Source organism: Palaemon carinicauda, chromosome 15, assembly GCF_036898095.1.
Source record: "Palaemon carinicauda isolate YSFRI2023 chromosome 15, ASM3689809v2, whole genome shotgun sequence".
Lineage (NCBI taxonomy): Eukaryota > Metazoa > Arthropoda > Malacostraca > Decapoda > Palaemonidae > Palaemon > Palaemon carinicauda.
Window position 1 is genome coordinate 57230624 of NC_090739.1, and position 24615 is coordinate 57255238.

At 43.3% G+C, this 24615-nt stretch overlaps 2 protein-coding genes across 2 annotated transcripts; both read left to right on the forward strand.

Annotated features, from left to right (window-relative positions):
• Positions 1–3818: 3818 nt before the first annotated feature.
• LOC137653976 (splicing regulatory glutamine/lysine-rich protein 1-like) lies at positions 3819–4217 on the forward strand. Its single transcript, XM_068387610.1, has one exon. The coding sequence runs from the start codon at positions 3819–3821 to the stop codon at positions 4215–4217; it is 399 nt and encodes a 132-aa protein (XP_068243711.1).
• Positions 4218–18735: 14518 nt separating this feature from the next.
• Positions 18736–19548, forward strand: LOC137653978 (uncharacterized). The gene has a single exon (XM_068387611.1). The coding sequence runs from the start codon at positions 18736–18738 to the stop codon at positions 19546–19548; it is 813 nt and encodes a 270-aa protein (XP_068243712.1).
• The last annotated feature ends 5067 nt before the right edge of the window (positions 19549–24615 follow it).

Sequence of the window (24615 nt, forward strand, 5' to 3'; positions counted from 1 at the left end):
GATGTGAAGCAAAGAAAGAAGCCAGAAGAGTGGTATGAGATGAAGCAATGGGAGATGCTAGGTTAGTGGTCTGAGTTGAAGCAAAGGGAGAAGCCAGAAAAGTGGTATGTGATGAAGCAAAGGGATAAGCCATGAGAGTGGTATGAGGTGAAGCAAAGGGATAAGCCAGGAGAATAGTATGAGATGAAGCAAAGGAATAAGCCAGGAGAGTGGTATAAGATAGAGCGAAGGGAGAAGCCAGGAGAGTGGTATGAGATGAAGCAAAGGGAGAAGCCAGGAGAGTGGTATGATATGAAGAAAAGGTAAAAGCCAGGAGAGTGGTATGAGATGAAGGAAAGGGAGAAGCCAGAAGAATGGTAGGAGTTGAAGCAACGGGAGAAGCCAGAGGAGTGGTATGATATGAAGCAAATGGAGAAGCTAGGAAAGTGTTATGAGATGAAGCAAAGGGAGAAGCCAGAAGAGTGGTACGAGATGAAGCACAAAGAGATGCTAGGAGAGTGGTATGAGATTAATCAATGGGAGAAGCCAGAAGAGTGGTATGAGATGAAGCAAAGGGAGAAGTCAGGAGAGTGGTATGGGATGAAGCAAAGGGATAAGCCAAGAGAATGGTATGAGATGAAGCAAAGGGAGAAGCTAGAAGAATGTTACGAGATGAAGCAAAGGGAGATGATAGGAGAGTTGTATGGGATAAAGCAAAGGGATAAGCCAGAAGAGTGGTATGGGATTAAGCAAAGGGATAAGCCAGGAGAGTGGTATGAGATGAAGCAAAGGGAGAAGCCGGGAGTGTATTATGAGGTAAAGCAAAGGGAGAAGCCAGGAAATTAGTAGGAGATGAAGCAAAGGGAGAAGCAAGAAGAGTGGTATGAGGTGAAGAAAAGGGATAAGCCAAGATAGAGTTATGAGAAGAAGCAAAGAAGAGACATGCCAAAAGAGTAGTATGAGATGAAGCAAAGGGAGGAGCAATTGAGAGTGGTATGAGATGAAGCAAAGGGATAAGGCAGGAGAGTGGTATTATGTAAAGCAAGGCGAGAAGCCAGGAGAGTGGTTTGAGAAGAAACAAAGGGAGAAGCCAGGAGAGTGGTATGAGATGAAGCAAAGGGAAAAGCCAGGAGAGTGGTATGAGATGCAGCAAAGGGAGAAGCCAGAAGAATGGTATCATATGAAGCAAAGGAAAAGCCAGGAGAGTGGTATGAGATAAAACAAAGGGATAAGCTAGGAGAGTGGTATGAGATGAAGCAAAGGGAGAAGCCAAGAGAGTGGTATGATGTGAAGCAAAGGGAGAAGCCAGAAGAGTGGTATGAGATGAAGTAAAGGAAGATGCTAGGTGAGTGGTCTGAGTTGAAGCAAAGGGAGAAGCCAGAAGAGTGGTATGTGATGAAGCAAAGGGATAAGCCAGGAGAGTGGTATGAGGTAAAGCAAAGGGAGAAGCCAAGAAAGTGGTTTAAGATGAAAGAAAGTGAGAAGCCAGAAAGTGGATTGAGTTGAAGCAAAGGGAGAAGCCAGAGGAGTGGTATGAGATGAAGCAAATGAAGAAGCTTGGAGAGTGGTATGAGATGAAGCAAAGGGAGAAGCCAAAAGAATGGTACGAGATGAAGCAAAGGGAGATGCTAGGAGAGTGGTATGAGATTAAGCAAAGGGAGAAGCCAGAAGAGTGGTATGGGATGAAGCAAAGGGATAAGCCAGGAGAGTGGTACGAGATGAAGCAAAGGGAAAAGCCAGGAGAGTGGTATGAGATGAAGCAAATGGATAAGCCAGGAGAGCGGTATGAGATGAAGCAAAGGGAGAAGCCAGAAGAGTGGTAAGAGGTGAAGCAAAGAGAGAAGCAAGGAGAATGGTATGAGATGAAGCAAAGGGAGAACCCAGGAGAGTGGTATGAGATGAAGCAAATGGAGAAGCCAGGAGATTGGTATAAGATGAAGCAAAGGGAGAAGCCAGGAGAGTGTTATGAGATGAAGCAAAGGGAGAAGCCAAAAAGTGGTACGAGATGAAGCAAAGGGAGATGCTAGGAGAATGGATGAGATGAAGCATAGGGATAAGCCAAAAGAGTGGTATGGGATGAAGCAAAGGGATAAGCCAGGAGAGTGGTATGAGATGAAGCAAAGGGAGAAGCCAAGAGAGTGGTATGAGGTGAAGCAAAGGGAGAAGCCAGGAAATTGGTATGATATGAAGCAAAGGGAGAAGCTAGAAGAGTTGTATGAGGTAAGGAAAAGGGATAAGCCAGGAGAGAGTTATGAGAAAAAGCAAAGGGAGAAGCTTGGAGAGTGGTATGAGATGAAGCAAAGGGATAAGCATTTGAGAGAGGTATGAGATGAAGCAAAGGGAGAAGCCAGGAGAGTGGTATTTGGTAAAGCAAAGGGAGAAGCCAGAAGAGTGGTATAGATGTAGCAAAGGAAGAAGCCAGAAGAGTGGTACGAGATGAAGCAAAGGGAGAAGTCAGGAGATTGGTATGAGAAGAAACAAAGGGAGAAGCCAGGAGAGTGGTATGAGATGAAGCAAAGGGAGAAGCCAGAAGAATAGTATGATATGAAGCAAAGGGAGAAGCCAGGAGAGTGGTATGAGATGAAACAAAGGGATAAGCCATAAGATTGGTATGAAATGAAGCAAATGGATATGCCTGGAGAGTCTTATGAGATGAAGCATAGGGAGAAGCCGAGTGAGTGGCCTGAGATAAAGCAAAGGGAAAAGCCAGAAGAGGGGTATGAGCTGGGGCAAAGGGAAAAGCAAGGAGAGTGGTATGAGGTGAAGCAAAGTGATAAACCAGGAGAGTGGTATGAGATGAAGCAAAGGGAGAAGCCAGAAGAGTGGTATGAGATGAAGCAAAGGGAGATGCTAGGTTAGTGTTCTGAGTTGAAGCAAAGGGAGAAGCCAGAACAGTGGTATGTGATAAAGCAAAGGGATAAGCCAGGAGAGTGGTATGAGGTGAAGCAAAGGGATAAGCCAGGAGAATAGTATGATATGAAGCAAAGGAATAAGCCAGGAGAGTGGTATAATATAGAGCGAAGGGAGAAGCCAGGAGAGTGGTATGAGATGAAGCAAAGGGAGAAGCCAGGAGATTGGTATGAGATGAAGAAAAGGTAGAAGCCAGGAGAGTGGTATGAGATGAAGCAAAGGGAGAAGCCAGAAGAATGGTAGGAGTTGAAGCAAAGGGAGAAGCCAGAGGAGTGGTATGATATGAAGCAAATGGAGAAGCTAGGAGAGTGCTATGAGATGAAGCAAAGGGAGAAGCCAGAAGAGTGGTACGAGATGAAGCAAAAGGAGATGCTAGGAGAGTGGTATGAGATTAATCAATGGGAGAAGCCAGAAGAGTGGTATGAGATGAAGCAAAGGGAGAAGCAGGAAAGTGGTATGGATGAAGCAAAGGGATAAGCCAAGAGAATGGTATGAGATGAAGCAAAGGGAGAAGCTAGAAGAATGTTACGAGATGAAGCCAAGGGAGATGATAGGAGAGTTGTATGGGATAAAGCAAAGGGATAAGCCAGAAGAGTGTATGGGATTAAGCAAAGGGATAAGCCAGGAGAGTGGTATGAGATGAAGCAAAGGGAGAAGCCAGGAGAGTATTATGAGGTAAGCTAAGGGAGAAGCCAGGAAATTGGTAGGAGATGAAGCAAAGGGAGAAGCAAGAAGAGTGGTATGAGGTGATGAAAAGGGATAAGCCAAGAGAGAGTTATGAGAAGAAGCAAAGAAGAGACACGCCAAAAGAGTAGTATGAGATGAAGCAAAGGGAGAAGCAATTGAGAGTGGTATGAGATGAAGCAAAGGGATAAGGCAGGAGAGTGTATTAGGTAAAGCAAAGGGAGAAGCCAAAAGAGTGGTATAAGATGAAGCTAAGGGAGAAACCAGAAGAGTGGTATGAGATGAAGCAAAGGGAGAAGCCAGGAGAGTGGTATCAGAAGAAACAAAGGGAGAAGCCAAGAGAGTGGTATGAGATGAAGCAAAGGGAAAAGCCGGGAGAGTGGTATGAGATGCAGCAAAGGGAGAAGCCAGAAGAATGGTATCATATGAAGCAAAGGGAAAAGCCAGGAGAGTGGTATGAGATAAAACAATGGGATAAGCTAGGAGAGTGGTATGAAATGAAGCAAAGAGATAAGCCAGGAGAGTGTTATGATATGAAGGAAAGGGAGAAGCCAAAAGAGTGGTATGAGATGAAGCAAAGGGGTAAGCCTGGAGAGTGGTATGAGATGAAGCAAAGGGTGAGCCGAGAGAGTGGCATGAGATAAAGCAAAGAGAAAAGCCAAAAGAGTGGTATGAGCTGAGGCAAAGGGAAAAGCCAGGAGAGTGGTATGAGGTTAAGCAAAGGGATAAACCAGGAGAGTGGTATTACATGAAGCAAAGGGATAAGCCAGAAGAGTGGCATGAGGTGAAGCAAAGGGATAAGCCTGGAGAGTGGTATAAGATAAAGCAAAAGGAGAAGCAAGGATAGTGGTATGAGATGAAGCAAAGGGAGAAGCCAGGAGAGTGGTATGATGTGAAGCAAAGGGAAAAGCCAGAAGAGTGGTATGAGAAGAAGTAAAGGGAGATGCTAGGTGAGTGGTCTAAGTTGAAGCAAAGGGAGAAGCCAGAAGAGTGGTATGTGATGAAGCAAAGGGATAAGCCAGGAGAGTGGTTTGAGGTAAAGCAAAGGGAGAAGCCAGGAAAGTGGTTTAAGATGAAGGTAAAGGAGAAGCCAGAAGAGTGGATGAGTTGAAGCAAAGGGAGAAGCCAGAGAGTGGTATGAGATGAAGCAAATGAAGAAGCTTGGAGAGTGGTATGAGATGAAGCAAAGGGAGAAGCCAAAAGAATGGTATGAGATGAAGCAAAGGGAGAAGCCAGGAGAGTGGTATGAGATTAAGCAAAGGGAGAAGCCAGAAGAGTGGTATGGATGAAGCAAAGGGATAAGCCAGGAGAGTGGTATGAGATGAAGCAAAGGGAGAAGCCAGGAGAGTGGTATGAGATGAAGCAAAGGGATAAGCCAGGAGAGTGGTATGAGATGAAGCAAAGGGAGAAGCCAGAAGAGTGGTATGAGGTGAAGCAAAGGGAGAAGCAAGGAGAATGGTATGAGATGAAGCAAAGGGAGAACCAGGAGAGTGGTATGAGATGAACAAAGGAGAAGCCAGGAGATTGGTATGAAGATGAAGCAAAGGGAGAAGCCAGGAGAGTGTTCTGATATGAAGCAAAGGGAGAAGCAAAAGAGTGGTATGAGATGAAGCAAAGGGAGAAGCTAGGAGAATGGTATGAGATGAAGCAAAGGGATAAGCCAAAAGAGTGGTATGGGAAGAAGCAAAGGGATAAGCCAAGAGTGGTATGAGATGAGCAAAGGGAGAAGCCAAGAGAGTGGTATGAGGTGAAGCAAAGGGAGAAGCCAGGAAATGGTATGATATGAAGCAAAGGGAGAAGCCAGAAGAGTGTATGAGGTCAGCAAAGGGATAAGCCAGGAGAGAGTTATGAGAAAAAGCAAAGGGAGAAGTTTGGAGAGTGGTATGAGATGAAGCAAAGGGATAAGCCAGAGAGAGGTATGAGATGAAGCAAAGGGAGAAGCCAGGAGAGTGGTATTTGGTAAGCAAAGGGATAAGCCAGAAGAGTGGTATAAGATGAGCAAAGGGAGAAGCCAGAAGAGTGGTATGAGATGAAGCAAAGGGACAAGCCAGGAGATTGGTATGAGAAGAAAAAGGGAGAAGCCAGGAGAGTGGTATGAGATGAAGCAAAGGGAGAAGCCAGAAGAATGTATGATATGAAGCAAAGGGAGAAGCCAGGAGAGTGGTATGAGATGAAACAAGGGAAAGCCATAAGATTGGTATGAAATGAAGCAAATGGATGAAGCCAGGAGAGTGGTATGAGATGAAAGGAAAGGGAGAAGCCAAAAGAGTGGTATGAGATGAAGCAAAGGGAGAAGCTTGGAGAGTCTATGAGATGAAGCAAGGGAGAAGCCGAGAGAGTGGTGAGATAAAGCAAAGGGAAAAGCCAGAAGAGGGGTATGAGCTGAAGGGCAAAGGGAGAAGCCAGGAGAGTGGTATGAGATGAAGCAAAGGGATAAACCAGGAGAGTGGTATGAGATGAAGCAAAGGGAGAAGCCAGAAGAGAGGTATGAGGTGAAGCAAAGGGATAAACCAGGCGAGTGGTATTAGATAAAGCAAAGGGGAAGCCAGAAGAGTAGTATGAGATGAAGCAAAGGGAGAAACCAGGAGAGTGGTATGAAATGAAGCAAAGGGAGAAGCCAGGAGAGTGGTATGATGAAGCAAAGGGTGAAACCAGAAGAGTGGTATGGAGTGAAGCAAAGGAGATGCTAGGTGAGTGGTCTAAGTTGAAGCAAAGGGAGAAGCCAGAAGAGTGGTATGATGAAGCAAAGGGATAAGCCAGGAGAGTGGTATGAGAAGAAGCAAAGGGAGAAGCCAGGAGAGTGTATGAAGTGAAGCAAAGGAGAAGCCAGGAAAGTGGTATGAGATGAAGCAAAGGGAGAAGCCAGAAGAGTGTATGAGATGAAGCAAAGGGAAAGCCAGGAGAGTGGTATGAGAAGAAACAAAGGGAGAAGCCAGAAGAGTGGTATGAGATGAAGAAAAGGGAGAAGCCAGAAGAGGTATGAGATGAAGCAAAGGGAAAAGCCAGGAGAGTGGTATGAGAAGAAACAAAGGGAGAAGCCAGTAGAGTGGTATGAGATGAAGCAAAGGGAGAAGCCTGGAGAGTGGTATGAGATGAAGGCGTAGGAAGAAGCCAGAAGAATGGTATGAGTTGAAGCAAAGGAGATGCTAGGAGAGTGGTATGAGATGAAGCAAAGGAAGAAGCCAGAAGAGTGGTATGAGGATGAAGCAAAGGGAGAAGCCAGGAGAGTGGTATGAGATGAAGAAAAGGTAGAAGCCAGGAGAGTGGTATGAGATGAAGCAAAGGGAGAAGCCAGAAGAATGGTAGGAGTGAAGCAAGGGAGAAGCCAGATGAGTGGTATAAGATGAAGCAAAGGAGAACCTAGGAGAGTGGTATGAGATGAAGCAAAGGGAGAAGCCAGAAGAGTGGTACGAGATGAAGCAAAGGGAGATGCTAGGAGAGTGGTAAGAGATTAAGCAAAGGGAGAAGCCAGAAGAGTGGTATGAGATGAAGCAAAGGGAGAAGCAGGAGAGTGGTATGGGATGAAGCAAAGGGATAAGCCAGGAGAATGGTATGAGATGAAGCAAAGGGAGAAGCCAGAAGAATGGTACGAGATGAAGCAAAGGGAGATGATAGGAGAATGGTATGAGATGAAGCAAAGGATAAGCCAGAAGAGTGGTATGGGATGAAGCAAAGGGATAAGCCAGGAGAGTGTATGAGATGAAGCAAAGGGAGAAGCCAGGAAGTGGTAGAAGATGAAGCAAAGGGAGAAGCAAGAAAGTGGTATGAGGTGAAGAAAAGGGATAAGCAGGAGAGTGGTATCAGGTAAATCAAAAGGGAGAAGCCAAAGAGTGGTATGAGATGAAGCAAAGGGAGAAACCAGAAGAGTGGTATGAGATGAAGCAAAGGGAGAAGCCAGGAGAGTGGTATGAGGAGAAACAAAGGGAGAAGCCAGGAGAGTGGTATGAGGTGAAGCAAAGGGATAAGCCAGGAGAGTGGTATAAGATAAGCAAAGGGGAAGCCAGAAGACTGGTATGAGATGAAGCAAAGGGATAAGCCAGGAGAGTGGTATGATGTGAAGCAAAGGGAGAAGCCAGAAGAGTGGTATGAGATGAAGCAAAGGGAGAAGCCAGGAAGTGGTATGAGTTAAAGCAAAGGGAAAGCCAGAAGAGTGGTATGAGATGAAGCAAAGGGAGAAGCTAGGAGAGTGGTATGAGGAAGCAAAGGGAGAAGCCAGGAGAATGTATGAGATGAAGCAAAGGGATAAGCAGGAGAGTGGTAAGATAGAACAAAGGGAGAAGCCAGGAGAGTGGTATGAGATGAAGCAAAGGGAGAAGCCAGGAGATGGTATGAGATGAAGCAAAGGTAGAAGCCAGGAGAGTGGTATGAGATGAAGAAAAGGTAGAAGCCAGGGGAGTGGTATAGATAAGCAAAGGGAGAAGGCAGAAGACTGGTATGAGATGAAGCAAAGGGATAAGCCAGGAGAGTGGTATGATGTGAAGCAAAGGGAGAAGCCAGAAGAGTGGTATGAGATGAAGCAAAGGGAGAAGCTAGATCAGTGGGCTGCTTTGAAGCAAAGGGAGAAGCCAGAAGAGTGGTGTGAGATGAAGCAAAGGGATAAGCCAGGAGAATAGTATGAGGTTAAGCAAAGGAATAAGCCAGGAGAATAGTATGAGATAAAGCAAAGGGATAAGCCAGGAGAGTGGTATAAGATGAAGCAAAGGGAGATGCCAGGAGAGTGGTATGAGATGAAGCAAAGGGAGAAGCCAGGAGAGTGGTATGAGATGAAGCAAAAGGTAGAAGCCAGGAGAGTGGTATGAGATGAAGCAAAGGGAGAAGCCAGAAAGAATGGTAGAGTTGAAGCAAAGGGAGAAGCCAGAGAGTGGTATGAGATGAAGCAAAGGAGAGCTAGGAGAGTGGTATGAGATGAAGCAAAGGGAGAAGCCAGAAGAGTGGTACGAGATGAAACAAAGGGGAGATGAGGAGTGTGGTATGAGATTAATCAAAGGGAGAAGCCAGAAGAGTTGTATGAGATGAAGCAAAGGAGAAGCAGGAGAGTGTGTGGGATGAAGCAAAGGGATAAGCCAGGAGAATGGTATGAGATGAAGCAAAGGAGAAGCCAGAAGAATGGTACGAGATGAAGCAAAGGGAGATGATAGGAGAGTTGGTATGAGATGAAGCAAAGGGATAAGCCAGAAGAGTGGTATGAGATGAAGCAAAGGGATAAGCCAGGAGAGTGGTATGAGATGAAGCAAAGGGAGAAGCCAGGAGAGTAGTGAGAGGTTAAGCAAAGGGAGAAAGAAGGAAATTGGTATGAGATGAAGCAAAGGGAGAAGCAAGAAGAGAGTGGTATGAGGTGAAAAAAAGGGAAAAGCCAAGAGAGAGTTATGAGAAGAAGCAAAGGGAGAATGCCAAAAGAGTAGTATGAGATGAAGCAAAGGGAGAAGCCAATTGAGAGTGGTATGAGATGAAGCAAAGGGATAAGGCAGGAGAGTGGTATTAGGTAAAGCAAAGGGAGAAGCCAAAAGAGTGGTATAAGATGAAGCAAAGGGAGAAACCAGAAGAGTGGTATGAGATGAAGCAAAGGGATAAGCCAGGAGAGTGGTATGAGATTAAGCAAAAGGAGAAGCCAGAAGAGTGGTATGGGATGAAGCAAAGGGATAAGCCAGGAGAGTGGTACGAGATGAAGCAAAGGGAGAAGCCAAGAGAGTGGTATGAGATGAAGCAAATGGATAAGCCAGGAGAGCAGTATAAGATGAAGCAAAGGGAGAATCCAAAAGAGTGGTATGAGGTGAAGCAAAGGTAGAAGCCAGGAGAATGGTATGAGATGAAGCAAAGGGAGAACCAGTAGAGTGGTATGAGATGAAGCAAATGGAGAAGCCAGGAGATTGGTATAAGATGAAGCAAAGGAAGAAGCCAGGAGAATGTTATGAGATGAAGCAAAGGGAGAACCCAAAAGAGTGGTATGAGATGAAGCAAAGGGAGATGCTAGGAGAGTGGTATTAGAGGAAGCAAAGGGATAAGCCAGAAGAATTGTATGCGATGAAGCAAAGAGATAAGCCTGGAGAGTGGTATGAGATGAAGTAAAGGGAGAAGCAATGAGAGTGGTATGAAGTGAAGCAAAGGGAGAAGCCAGGAAATTGGTATGAAATGAAGCAAAGGGAGAAGCCAGAAGAGTTGTATGAGGTGATGAAAAGGGATAAGCAAGGAAAGAGTTATGAGAAAAGCAAAGGGACATGCCAAAAAGAGTGGTATGAGATGAAGCAAAGGGATAAGCAATTGAGAGATGTATGAGATGAAGCAAAGGGAGAAGCCAGGAAAGTGGTATTTGGTAAAGCAAAGGGAGAAGCCAGAAGAGTGGTATAAGATGAAGCAAAGGGAGAAGCCAGAAGAGTGGTATGAGATAAAGCAAAGGGAGAAGTCAGGAGAGTGGTATAAGAAAAAACAAAGGAGAAGCCAAGAGAGTGGTATGAGATGAAGCAAAGGGAGAAGCCAGGAAAGTGGTATGGGATGCAGCAAAGGGAAAAGCCAGAAGAATGGTATGATATGAAGCAAAGGGAGAAGCCAGGAGAGTGGTATGAGATGAAACAAAGGGATAAGCCATAAGATGGTATGAAATGAAGCAAAGGATAAGCCAGGAGAGTGGTATGAGATGAAGGAGAGGCAGAAGCCAAAAGAGTGGTATGAGATGAAGCAAAGGGATAAGCCAGGAGAGTCTTATGAGATGAAGCAAAGTGAAAAGCCGAGAGAGTGGCTTGAGATAAAGCAAAGGGAAAAGCCAGAAGAGGGGTATGAGCTGGGGCAAAGGAAGAAGCCAGGAGAGTGGTATGAGCTGGGGCAAAGGGAGAAGCCAGGAGAGTGATATGAGGTGAAGCAAAGAGATAAACCAGGAGAGTGGTATGAGATGAAGCAAAGGCAGAAGCCAGAAGAGTGGTATGAGGTGAAGCAAAAGAGGAAGTCAGGAGAGTGGTATGAGAAAAAACAAAGGGAGAAGCCAAGAGAGGGGTATGAGATGAAGCAAAGGGAGAAGCCAGGAGTGTGGTATGAAATGCAGCAAAATGAGAAGCCAGAAGAATGATATGATATGAAGCAAACGGAGAAGCCAGGAGATGGTATGAGATGAAACAAAGGGATAAGCCATAAGATTGGTATGAAATGAAAGCAAAAGGATAAGCCAGGAAAGTGGATGACATGAAGGAAAGGGAGAAGCCAAAAGAGTGGTATGAGATGAAGCAAAGGGATAAGCCTGGAGAGTGGTATGAGATGAAGCAAAGGGAGAAGCCTAGAGAGGGGCATGAAATAAAGCAAAGGGAAAAGCCAAAAGAGGGGTATGAGCTGGGGCAAAGGGAGAAGCCAGGAGAGTGGTATGAGGTGAAGCAAAGGGATAAACCCGGAGAGTGGTATGAAATGAAACAAAGGGAGAAGCCAGAAGAGTGGTATGAGGTGAAGCAAAGGGTTAAGCCAGGAGATAGGAATAAGATAAAGCAAAAGGGGAAACCAGAAGACTGGTATGAGATGAAGCAAAAAGATAAGCCAGGAGAGTGGTATGATGTGAAGCAAAGGAAGAAGCAGAAGAGTGGTAGTAGATGAAGCAAAGGGAGAAGCCAGGAGTGGTCTGAGTGAAGCAAAGGGAGAAGCCAGAGAGTGGTATGAGATGAAGCAAAGATAGATGCCAGGTGAGTGGTCTGAGTGAAGCAAAAGGGAGAAGCCAGAAGAGTGGTATGTGATGAAGCAAAGGGATAAGCCAGGAGAGTGGTATGAGGTGAAGCAAAGGGATAAGCCAGGAGAATGGTATGAGATGAAGCAAAGGAATAAGCCAGGAAAGTGGTATGAAGATGAAGCAAAGGGAGAAGCAAGGAGAATGGTATGCGATGAAGCAAAGGGAGAAGCCAGGAGAGTGGTATGAGATGAAGAAAAGGTAGAAACCAGGAGAGTGGTATGAGATGAAGCAAAGGGAGAAGCCAGAAGAATGGTATGGAGTTGAAGCAAAGGGAGAAGCCAGAGAGTGTATGAGATGAAGCAAAGGAGAAGCTAGGAGAGTGGTATGAGATGAAGCAAAGGGAGAAGCCAAAAGAGTGGTACGAGATGAAGCAAAGGAGAAGCCAGGAGAGTGGTATGAGATAATCAAAGGGAGAAGCCAGAAGAGTGGTATGAGATGAAGCAAGGGAGAAGCAAGAGAGTGGTATGAGATGAAGCAAAGGGAGAAGCCAGGAGAGTGGTATGAGAAGAAACAAAGGGAGAAGCCAGGAGAGTGGTATGAGATGAAGCAAAGGGAAAAGCCAGGAGAGTGGTATGAGATGAAGCAAAGGGAGAAGCCAGAAGAATGGTATCATATGAAGCAAAGGGAAAAGCCAGGAGAGTGGTATGAGATAAAACAAAGGGATAAGCTAGGAGAGTGGTATGAAATGAAGCAAAGAGATAAGCCTGGAGAGTGTATGATATGAAGGAAAGGGAGAAGCCAAAAGAGTGGTATGAGATGAAGCAAAGGGAGAAGCCAGGAGAGTGGCATGAGAAGAAACAAAGGGAGAAGCCAGGAGAGTGGTATGAGATGAAGCAAAGGGAAAGCCAGGAGAGTGGTATGAGATGAAGCAAAGGGAGAAGCCAGAAGAATGGTATCATATGAAGCAAAGGGAAAAGCCAGGAGAGTGGGATGAGATAAAACAAAGGGATAAGCTAGGAGAGTGGTATGAAATGAAGCAAAGAGATAAGCCTGGAGAGTGTATGATATGAAGGAAAGGGAGAAGCCAAAAGAGTGGTATGAGATGAAGCAAAGGGATGAGAGCCAGAGAGTGGCATGAGATAAAGCAAAGAGAAAAGCCAAAAGAGTGGTATGAGCTGAAGCAAAGGGAAAGCCAGGAGAGTGGTATGAGGAAGCAAAGGGATAAACGGAGAGTGGTATGAGATGAAGCAAAGGGAGAAGCCAGAAGAGTGGTATGAGGTGAAGCAAAGGGATAAGACTGGAGAGTGGTATAAGATTAAGCAAAGGAGAAGAAAGGAGAGTGGTATGAGATGAAGCAAAGGGAGAAGCCAGGAGAGTGGTATGAGTGAAGCAAAGGGAGAAGCCAGAATAGTGGTATGAGATGAAGCAAAGAAGAAGCCAGGAGAGTGGTATGAGATGAAGCAAAGGGAGAAGCCAAAAGAATGGTATGAGATGAAGCAAAGGGAGATGCCAGGAGAGTGGTATGAGATGAAGCAAAGGGAGAAACCAGAAGAGTGGTATGGGATGAAGAAAAGGGATAAGCCAGGAGAGTGGTACGAGATGAAGCAAAGGGAGAAGCCAGGAGAGTGGTATGAGATGAAGCAAATGGATAAGCCAAGAGAGCGGTATGAGATGAAGCAAAGGGAGAAGCCAGAAGAGTGGTATGAGGTGAAGCAAAGGGAGAAGCAAGAGAATGGTATGAGATGAAGCAAAGGGAGAACCCAGGAGAGTGGTATGAGATGAAGCAAAGGATAAGCCAAGAGACTGGTATGAGATGAAGCAAAGGAGAAGCCAGGAGTTTGGTATAGATGAAACAAAGGGAGAAGCCAAAAGAGTGGTATGAGATGAAGCAAAGGGAGAAGCCAGGAGAGTGGTATGAGATGAAGCAAAGTTATAAGCCAGAAGAGTGGTATGGGATGAAGCAAAGGGATAAGCCAGGAGAGTGGTATGAGATGAAGCAAAGGAGAAGCCAGGAGAGTGGTATGAGGTGAAGCAAAGGGATAAACCAGAGAGTGGTATGAGATGAAGCAAAGGGAGAAGCCAGAAGAGTGGTATGAGGTGAAGCAAAGGGATAAACCAGGCGAGTGGTATAAGATAAAGCAAAAGGGGAAGCCAGAAAGAGTGGTATGAGATGAAGCAAAGGGAGAAACCAGGAGAGTGGTATGAGATGAAGCAAAGGGAGAAGCCAGGAGAGTGATATGATGAAAGCAAAGCGAGAATCCAGAAGAGTGGTATGAGATGAAGCAAATGGAGATGCTAGGTGAGTGGTCTAAGTTGAAGCAAAGGGAGAACCAGAAGAGTGGTATGTGATGAAGCAAAGGGATAAGCCATGAGAGTGGTATGAGATGAAGCAAAGGAAGAAGCCAGGAGAGTGGTATGAAGTGAAGCAAAAGGAGAAGCCAGGAAAGTGGTATGAGATGAAGCAAAGGAGAAGCCAGAAGAGGTGTATGAGATGAAGCAAAGGGAAAAGCCAGGAGAGTGGTATGAGAAGAAACAAAGGGAGAAGCCAGAAGAGTGGTATGAGATGAAGGAAAGGGAGAAGCCAGACGAGGTGCATGAGATGAAGCAAAGGGAAAAGCCAGAGAGTGGTATGAGAAGAAACAAAGGGAGAAGCCAGTAGAGTGGTATGATATGAAGCAAAGGGAGAAGCCTGGAGAGTGGTATGAGATGAGGCAAAGGAAGAAGCCAGAAGAATGGTATGAGATGAAACAAAGGGAGATGCTAGGAGAGTGGTATGAGATGAAGCAAAGGAAGAAGCCAGAAGAGTGGTATGGGATGAAGCAAAGGGAGAAGCCAGGAGAGTGGTATGAGATGAAGAAAAGGTAGTAGCCAGGAGAGTGGTATGAGATGAAGCAAAGGGAGAAGCCAGAAGAATGGTAGGAGTTAAGCAAAGGGAGAAGCCAGAGGAGTGGTATAAGATGAAGCAAATGGAGAATCTAGGAGAGTGGTATGAGATGAAGCAAAGGGAGAAGCCAGAAGAGTGGTACGAGATGAAGCAAAGGGAGATGCTAGGAGAGTGGTATGAGATTAATCAAAGGGTGAAGCCAGAAGAGTGGTATGAGATGAAGCGAAGGGAGGAGTCAGGAGAGTGGTATGGGATGAAGCAAAGGGATAAGCCAGGAGAATGGTATGAGATGAAGCAAAGGGAGAAGCCAGAAGAATGGTACGAGATAAAGCAAAGGGAGATGATAGGAGAATTGTATGAGATGAAGCAAAGCGATAAGCCAGAAGAGTGGTATGGGATTAAGCTAATGGAGAATCTAGGAGAGTAGTATGATGTAAAGCAAAGGGAGAAGCCAGGAAATTGGTAGAAGATGAAGCAAAGGGAGAAGCAAGAAAAGTGGTATGAGGTAAAGAAAAGGGATAAGGCAGGAGAGTGGTATTATGTAAAGCAAAGGGAGAAGCCAAAAGATTGGTATAAGATGAAGCAAAGGGAGAAACCAGAAGAGTGGTATGAGATGAAGCAAAGGGAGAAGCCAGGGAGTGGTATGAGGAGAAACAAAGGGAGAAGCCAGGAGAGTGGTATGAGATGAAGAAAAGGTAGAAGCCAGGAGAGTGGTATGAGATGAAGCAAAGGGAGAAGCCAGAAGAATGGTAGGAGTTGAAGCAAAGGGAGAAGCCAGAGGAGTGGTATGAGATGAAGCAAATGGGGAAGCTAGGAGAGTGGTATGAGATGAAGCAAAGGGAGAAGCCAGAAGAGTGGTACGAGATGAAGCAAAGGGAGATGCTAGGAGAGTGGTATGAGATTAATCAAAGGGAGAAGCCAGAAGAGTGGTATGAGATGAAGCAAAAGGAGAAGTCAGGAGAGTGGTATGGGATGGAGAAAAGGGATAAGCCAGGAGAATGGTATGAGATGAAGCAAAGGGAGAAGCCAGAAGAATGGTACGAGATGAAGCAAAGGGAGATGATAGGAGAGTTGTATGAGATGAAGCAAAGGGATAAGCTAGAAGAGTTGTATGGGATTAAGCAAAGGGATAAGCCAGGAGAGTGGTATGAGATGAAGCAAAGGGAGAAGCCAGGAGAGTAGTATGAGGTAAAGCGAAGGGAGAAACCAGGAAGTTGGTAGGAGATGAAGCAAAGGGAGAAGCAAGAAGAGTGGTATGAGGTGAAGAAAAGGGATAAGCCAAGAGAGAGTTATGAGAAGAAGCAAAGAAGAGACATGCCAAAAGAGTAGTATGAGATGAAGGAAAGGGAGAAGCAATTGAGAGTGGTATGAGATGAAGCAAAGGGATAAGGCTGGAGAGTGGTATTAGGTAAAGCAAAGGGAGAAGCCAAAAGAATGGTATAAGATAAAGCAAAGGGAGAAACCAGAAGAGTGGTATGACATGAAGCAAAGGGAGAAGCCAGGAGAGTGGTATGAGGAGAAACAAAGGGAGAAGCCAGGAGAGTGGTATGAGATGAAGCAAAGGGTAAAGCCAGGAGAGTGGTATGAGATGCAGCAAAGGGAGAAGCCAGAAGAATGGTATCACATGAAGCAAAGGGAAAAGCCAGGAGAGTGGTATGAGATAAAACAAAGGGATAAGCTAGGAGAGTGGTATGAAATGAAGCAAAGAGATAAGCCAGGAGACTGTTATGATATGAAGGAAAGGGAGAAGCCAAAAGAGTGGTATGAGATGAAGCAAAGGGATAAGCCTGGAGAGTGGTATGAGATGAAGCAAAGGGTGAAGCCGAGAGAGTGGCATGAAATAAAGCAAATAGAAAAGTCAAAAGAGTGGTATGAGCTGAGGCAAAGGGAAAAGCCAAAAGAGTGGTATAAGGTTAAGCAAAGGGATAAACCAGGAGAGAGGTATTAGATTAAGCAAAGGGATAAGCCAGAAGAGTGGCATCAGGTGAAGCAAAGGGATAAGCCTGGAGAGTGGTATAAGATAAAGCAAAAGGAGAAGCAAGGAGAGTGGTATGAGATGAAGCAAAGGGAGAAGCCAAGAGAGTGGTATGAGTGAAGCAAAGGGAGAAGCCAGAAAAGTGGTATGTGATGAAGCAAAGGGATAAGCCAGGAGAGTGGTATGAGGTAAAGCAAATGGAGAAGCCAAGAAAGTGGTTTAAGATGAAGGAAAGGGATAAGCCAGAAGACTGGATGAGTTGAAGCAAAGGGAGAAGCCAGAGAGTGGTATGAGATGAAGCAAATGAAGAAGCTTGGAGAGTGGTATGAGATGAAGCAAAGGGAGAAGCCAGAAGAATGGTACGAGATGAAGCAAAGGGTGATGCTAGGAGAGTGGTATGAGATTAAGCAAAGGAGAAGCCAGAAGAGTGGTATGGGATGAAGCAAAGGGATAAGCCAGGAGAGTGGTATAAGATGAAGCAAAGGGAGAAGCCAGGAGAGTGGTATGAGATGAAGCAAATGGATAAGCTAGGAGAGCGGTATGAGATGAAGCAAAGTAAGAAGCCAAAGGAGTAGTATGAGGTGAAGCAAAGGGAGAAGCCAGGAGAATGGTATGAGATGAAGCAAAGGGAGAACCCAGGAGAGTGATATGAGATGAAGCAAAGGAGAAGCTAAGAGATGGTATAAGATGAAGCAAAGGGAGAAGCCAGGAGAATGTCATGAGATGAAGCAAAGGGAGAAGCCCAAAAGAGTGTTAGAAGATGAAGCAAAGGGAGATGCTAGGAGAGTGGTATTAGAGGAAGCAAAGGGATAAGCCAGAAGAATGGTATGGGATGAAGCAAAGGGATAAGCCAGGAGAATGGTATGAGATGAAGCAAAGGGAGAAGCAATGAGAGTGGTATGAGATGAAGCAAAGGAGAAGCCAGGAAATTGGTATGAGATGAAGCAAAGGAGAAGCCAGGAAGAGTTGTATGAGGTGAGGAAAAGGGCTAAGCCAGGAGAGAGTTATGAGAAGAAGCAAAGGGACATGCCAAAAGAGTGGTATGAGATGAAGCAAAGGGATAAGCAAGAAAGATGGTATGAGATGAAGCAAAGGGAGAAGCCAGGAGAGTGGTATGGTAAAGCAAAGTTAGAAGCCAGAAGAGTGGTATAAGATGAAGCAAAGGGAGAAGCCAGAAGAGTGGTATGAGATGAAGGCAAAGGGAGAAGTCAGGAGTGGTTTGAGAAAAAACAAATGGAGAAGCCAGGAGAGTGGTACGAGATGAAGCAAAGGGAGAAGCCAGGAGAGTGGTATGGGATGAAGCAAAGGGAAAAGCCAGAAGAATGGTATGATATGAAGCAAAGGGAGAAGCCAGGAGAGTGGTATGAGATGAAACAAAGGGATAAGCCATAAGATTAGTATGAAATGAAGCAAATGGATAAGTCAGGAGAGTGGTATGAGATGAAGGAAAGGGAGAAGCCAAAAGAGTGGTATGAGATGAAGCAAAGGGAGAAGCCAAGAGAGTCTCATGAGATGAAGCAATGGGAGAAGCAGAGAGAGTGGCTTGAGATAAAGCAAAGGGAAAAGCCAGAAGAGGGGTATGAGCTGGGGCAAAGGGAGAAGCCAGGAGATTGGTATGAACTGGGGTAAAGAGAGAAGCCAGGAGAGTGGTATGAGGTGAAGCAAAGAGATAAACAAGGAGAGTGGTATGAGATGAAGCAAAGGCAGAAGCCAGAAGAGTGGTATGAGGTGAAGCAAAGGGAGAAGCCAGGAGAGTGGTATGAGATGAAACAAAGGGATAAGCCATAAGATTGGTATGAAATGAAGCAAGTGGATGAGCCAGGAGAGTGGTATGAGATGAAGGAAAGGGAGAAGCCAAAAGAGTGGTATGAGATGAAGCAAAGGGATAAACCTGGAGAGTCTTATGAGATGAAGCATAGGGAGAAGCCAGAAGAGTGATATGAGGTGAAGCAAAGGGATAAACCAGGCGAGTGGTATAAGATAAAGCAAAAGGGGAAGCCAGAAGTGTGGTATGAGATGAAGCAAAGGGAGAAACCAGGAGAGTGGTATGAGATGAAGCAAAGGGAGAAGCCAGGAAAGTGATATGATGTAAAGCAAAGGGAGAAGCCAGAAGAGTGGTATGAGATGAAGCAAATGGAGATGCTAGGTGAGTGGTCTAAGTTGAAGCAAAGGGAGAAGCCAGAAGAGTGGTATGTGATGAAGCAAAGGGATAAGCCAGGAGAGTGGTATGAGATGAAGCAAAGGGAGAAGCCAGGAGAGTGGTATGAATTGAAGCAAAAGGAGAAGCCAGGAAAGTGGTATGAGATGAAGCAAAGGGAGAAGCCAGAAGAGGTGTATGAGATGAAGCAAAGGGAAAAGCCAGGAGAGTGGTATGAGAAGAAACAAAGGGAGAAGCCAGAAGATTGGTATGAGATGAAGGAAAGTTAGAAGCCAGAGGAGGTGTATGAGATGAAGCAAAGGGAAAAGCCAGGAGAGTGGTATGAGAAGAAACAAAGGGAGAAGCCAGTAGAGTGGTATGAGATGAAGCAAAGGGAGAAGCCTGGAGAGTGGTATGAGATGAGGCGTTGGAAGAAGCCAGAAGAATGGTATGAGATGAAACAAAGGGAGATGCTAGGAGAGTGGTATGAGATGAAGCAAAGGAAGAAGCCAGAAGAGTGGTAGGGGATGAAGCAAAGGGAGAAGCCAAGAGAGTGGTATGAGATGAAGCAAAGGGAAAAGCCAGGAGAGTTGTATGAGATGAAGCAAAGGGAGAAGCCTGGAGAATGGTATGAGATGAAGCAAAGGGATAAGCCAGGAGAGTGGTTTAAGATAATGCGAAGGGAGAAGCCAGGAGAGTGGTACGAGATGAAGCAAAGGGGGATGCTAGGAGAGTGGTATGAGGTGAAGCAAAGGGAGAAGCCAGAAGAGTGGTATGGGATGAAGCAAAGGGATAAGCCAGGAGAGTGGTATGAGATGAAGCAAAGGGAGAAGCCAGGAAATTGGTATGAGAAGAAGCAAAGGGATAAGCCAGGAGAGTGGTATGAAATGAAGCAAATGGAGAAGCCAGAAGAGTGGTATGAGGTGAAGCAAAGGGAGAAGCCAGCAGAATGGTATGAGATGAAGCAAAGGGAGAAGCCAGAAGAGTGGTGTGAGATGAAGCAAAGGGAGAAGTCAGGAGAGTTTTGTGAGATTAAGCAAAGAGAGAAGCCAGGAGAGTGGTATGAGATGAAGCAAGATGAGAATCTAGAAGAGTGGTATGAGATCAAGCAAAGGGATAAGACAGGAGAGTGGTATGAGATGAAGCAAAGGGAGAAGCCAGGAGAGAGGTATGAGGTGAAACAAAGTGAGAATCCAGGAGAGTGGTATGAGATGAAGCAAAGGGAGTGGTATGAGATGAAGCAAAGGGAGAAGCCAGGAGAATGGTATGAGATGACAGGAACACTAGAGTGGAAGAAGATAATCTATATCATTGCAGAAGAGAGAAGAAAAGACAAGTAGGGTGTTGGAGAGATGAGAAGGGATATGGAAAAATGTTAATTGAGGAAGAGGAAATCAAGAGAAGATTGAGGGATTACTTCTTACAATTATTAAATGCTGAGAATGAGTGTTAAGAACTAGAAAATATACCTCCAGTTTATGGACCTATAGTAAACATAAGAGAGGTGAAATTGAGAATGCTATTAAAAATTTGACAGTTAATAAATGCAAAAAAAAGTCATAGATAACAATAGAAATGATTAAGGCATTAGATAATATATGATGACTGGGTGCACGCACTATAGGAAAATATCTGTGATGTAGAGGAAATGCATAGGGACTGGGAAGATAGTTGGATGATTAAATTGCATAAACAACAAAGAGACGTAATAAACTGTGGGAACTGCAGAGTAATTAATCTTCTGGAGCTGTTATTCAAGATACTAGAAAGAAGAGCAGAAGTTGAGAGAATTGATAGATATACAAGAGAAGAATTTTATGTTTGTGAAAGGAAAGAGCAAAGTGGATGCTGTTTTATTTGTAAGAAAAATTCATGAGAAATATCTAAGAGGAAATAAGAAAGATTATGTGTGTTTTGTGGATCTTGAAAAGATATGAAAGAGTACCAGGAAGGTACTTTATTGGTTTTTGAGAGAGAGAGGAGTACCGGAGAAGTTAGTGATGTCAATGAGAATAATATATTGGGGTACAAGAGCCACTGTAAAAACAAAACATGGGGAGACAAAGACATTCCCTGTGGAGGTTGGCCTCATCAAGGATCAGCTTTGAGTCCATTCTTGTTCCGCATCAATCTGCGCATATTGACATCTGAATTAAGGAATAACGAACAATTAAGGGAACTGATGTTTGCGGGTGATTTGGTCACTATAGCAAACAGAGAAGAACTGAAAGGAAGGTTTGTGGTATGAAAAAAAAATCCCTAGAAAGGGAAGGATTGAAGGTGAACATTGGCAAGACAGAGTTAATAAGAAGTTGTAGAAAAGGACATGAAGAAGTAAACATTCAAGTGGAAGATGGAATAGTGCTAAAAAATAACAATGGGTTTAGCTACTTTGGATCAATAATAACAGAGGAGGCAAATGCTGAGAAAAGTGAAAGAAGCATGGCAAAAAATAAGAGAAGTAATTGGAGTTGTTTTAGAAAAGGAAATGCCATTAAGGCTCAAAATTAAGATTAATAAGGTAGTTTTCAGGCCCATACTATTATATGGGGCAGATACTTTGGCACTTAAAAGAAAGAGGAGGGACTGTTGGAAAGAACAGAGATTAGGATGGAGAGATGGATTGCTGGAACATTATTACTGGAAAGTAAGGAAGGTCCAAATATCAGAAAAATGTGTGATGTATGTATTGAAATTGAGAAGTCTAGGAAAGCTCGTCTTAGATACTATGGCCAAGTTATATGAAGAGAGAAGGGGGAACCAGTCAAGAGAATTTCCAGTAAATATACTGTATATTCCCAAGATTGAATTTCATGTTAAGTGCTATTTGTGGTTGATATTTACATATATTAAAGTCGATTGTGTTAGTGACATATAATCATCACAAATATCCATGAGTTACAGCCTCATTAATCAGCTATTGTATTCTAGTTGAGATGGGTTCATTTTAAACCTAAGAATAGATTTCTGAATACAGCAGGAGTTTGTACATATAGTATATGTATAGATGCCATTCTATAGATTTGACATCAATATCGGTAGAATTTCTGAATGGAAAACTAAACTGCTTAAAGAATTGAATGTAACATTAATACTAATTCTTGCCGAATAAGGAGATTCCCACTCACCATCAAGTTCCAAGGACCATTCAAGATTTTGGAGAAGATCATTGACCTGACCTACATTATCGAAACCCCAGGACGAAGGAAAAGTCAGAGGAAAGTACACGTTAAGCCTACTTAGGCGAAAAAGAGACCGAAGCTTCATAGGCGTGTACGGTGCAAACCATACCATCCACGGAAGAAGACGATGAATATGAAGTAGGGCCATTAAATAAAGTGAATAATTCGTCTATCATTCGGAACTTGGAAGAGAAATTAAATCATTTGAACCTGGAGCAACAAAAGGATTAAGCCGATTGATTAGAAGTTTCCCTGAAATTGTCTCGGACGTCTCGAAAGCAACCTGACAAAGCACCTATAAACAACGGATAGACCATTTAAACAACGCACTTATCGACTGTCGCTGTATCACCGAGAAGTCATGAGAAAGGAAGTGGACTATTTATTACACAACAGATTAACCAAACAAAGTTCTAGCCCTTACAGTTTTCCATGCTTGCTCGTGAAAAAACAGGACGGATCTTTCAGGATGTTCACTGACTACCAAAAGTTGAATTCCATCAGTGTGGCCGATAATTATCCATTGCCACTCATCAACCAACTACTCGACAATATCAGACAAGTGAGGTTCGTCTCCAAGATCGACTTGTTAAAAGGCTATTTTCAAATTCCTTTGGACGACAGCGCAAAATTGTTATCAACTTTTATAACCCTGTTTGGGTTATATCACTACACCGTCATGCTATTTGGTCTAATGAACGCCCCCGTTACTTTTCAACGTGTGATGGATAACATTTTAGGATCAATAGAAGGAGTATGGGTATATCTCAACGATATTGTGGTATATTTATAAACCTGGAAAGAACATCTCCGAATCTTGAAGAAGGTATTTCAGAAGCTGCGAGGAGCACACCTGACGATTAACCTGGAGAAGAGCGAATTTGGAAAGGCAACAGTTTGTTTCTTGGGATTTGAAGTAGGATGAGGACTAATCGCCCCAGTAGCCGCTAACGAAAAAGAAATAAGGAAAGCATCACCCCCTTCAAGGAGTAAGCAATTAAAACATTTTTATGGACGGCAGGATTCTACCAACGTTTTTACCCAAATTTTTCGGCTGCAGTCGCTCCCTTGACGGATTTGACCAGCTCCAAGAAAAAATTTGTATGGACCAGCGAGTGCCTGGAATCCTTCGACATGATAAAGGCCATATCAACTTCTAAATCGATACTGCAAGCACCTGATTTCAACAAGAAATTCCTTATCCCATTGGATGCGTTGGATAATGGGAATGGAGCTTTCTTATTACAAGAAAGTAAGGAATGGATTCTTCACCCAGTTTATCTTATGTCGCCTAATCGACAGTTGAAAAGGAACTGCTAGCGTTAGTCACAGCGATAAATAAGTTTGAGGTCTATGTCAATCGACCACAGAATGAGGAGATTACAGTATATTCGGATCATAATCCTTTAACTTTTGTTAATAAGATTTTAAATAATAATCAAAGGTTAACTAGGTGGTCATTTTGTTTGCAACTGTATTGTATTAATGTAAAGCATATATCAGGTAAATATAACATGGTTGCATATTATTTATCTCGGGCTGAATCGGTGGATTCAGGCCAGGAATAAATAATCTTTTTTGGGGAGCTATTTTACGAAGCTGATCTAGCGTACAGTGGATAATCTATTCACATGTTTTGTTACGAAGTCTTACGTAATCTGTTTAGGAGGGTTATATGACCCTAAGAGGTATGAATGAGGGCTTATGTAATTTTTTCATATTTTTTTGAAGAATTATGTCATGTTTGTGAGAAAATAGGCAATTCTTATATTCCCCACGTGTTTTGGAAGGTCCTCAAAAACCCTAGAGTTAGATTTTATCTTTTTTTTATTTCCAAGAACGGTAGGTTGGCGGAGCTAGCTGAGAGAGAGTCGCCGTGCAGTGAAGTTGATTCTCCTGTTCGATATGTAATAGTTGATGACTCTGGCTTCGCTAGAAGCCGGCCCCCAAGCCACGAAAATAATCTATTTAGAATAATATAGAAGTTACTACAGTCACATATATGCACCCCCAGGGATGCAAAGGAGCAGAAGAGAAACAGCCTGTCCTGTAAACAAGCTAAAATACATCTTGTCTCTCTCAAAGGGCCTATAGTGATTCCTCTCTGAAGTGATTTTGTGCCTCAATGTATATCGTGTGTAGTGTGTTAAAATAATGCTGCAAATTTGCCAGAAATTCTAAATTTACTGTGCTGTGGTGAGTGCTGGTATTGTGTAAATCTTTGTAACTGTCCTAGTGAGATTTACAAGTGATTGTATAATTTTCATAAGTATCTATTTCTTTTGTCTTAGTTTAAGACTTTATGCAGATTTGATATTTCGAGTCAAGTGATTATATAATTCTCAGAGTGTAACATTTCTTTTGTCTTAGTCTAAGTTTTGTTCAGACTTAACATTTTGAATGATTTATTTTTTATGTAAATTCTTTCAAAGTGTTGTAATTTGTATAGAATATATTTATTTTTGTAAAGAGTGTATTATTTCCATCACCAGTGTTTTCCCAGTACGCTCTCATATCCTAGTTAAAGAATCGAGTAAGAAGTTATTTGAATAGTTTTTAATAATAATTACTCAGTGTTGTTTTGAGTGTACTTAAGAGATCTTTGGATAGTCAGTGTTTTTATGTATTGCTGTCTGGGAGTTGTATAATCATCTCGCGTTCGGTTGTTTTCAAATATAACCAATTTATGTAAAAACCAACATGTGAGTTTGGAATTCAAGAGGTTGTGTAGCTTACCAGCAGTAATATATAGTAATATTATATTTTGGTTCCAAGACACGGGATCATAATATATTGTATCTTCGAATTTTCTGAATGGAAAACTACACTGATTAAAGAAATTGAATATAGCATTAATACTAAATCTAATAGATTTCTTTTTCCATGAATTTGGGCAACAGCAAAAAATAGGATTTTACCAGTTACAAAGTTAACAGTATTGTTTGACTTTTAAGAACCATTATGCTCAAGTTATAGTAGAGATAGAATGTAGCAATAATTTTAATACGTATAATATTTATGAGAAAAAAAAATTAGAAAATTGTTTGTAGGCATAAGCAAGTCACATGAACTAGGAAATTCTTGTTATAACTTAAATTTCATATACACCATACCTATACTTCATTGCAATCCAGCTAAGTCATGATTGGATACTAGATCAGATAACTTCATTTATTGAATATATATATATATATATATATATATATATATATATATATATATATA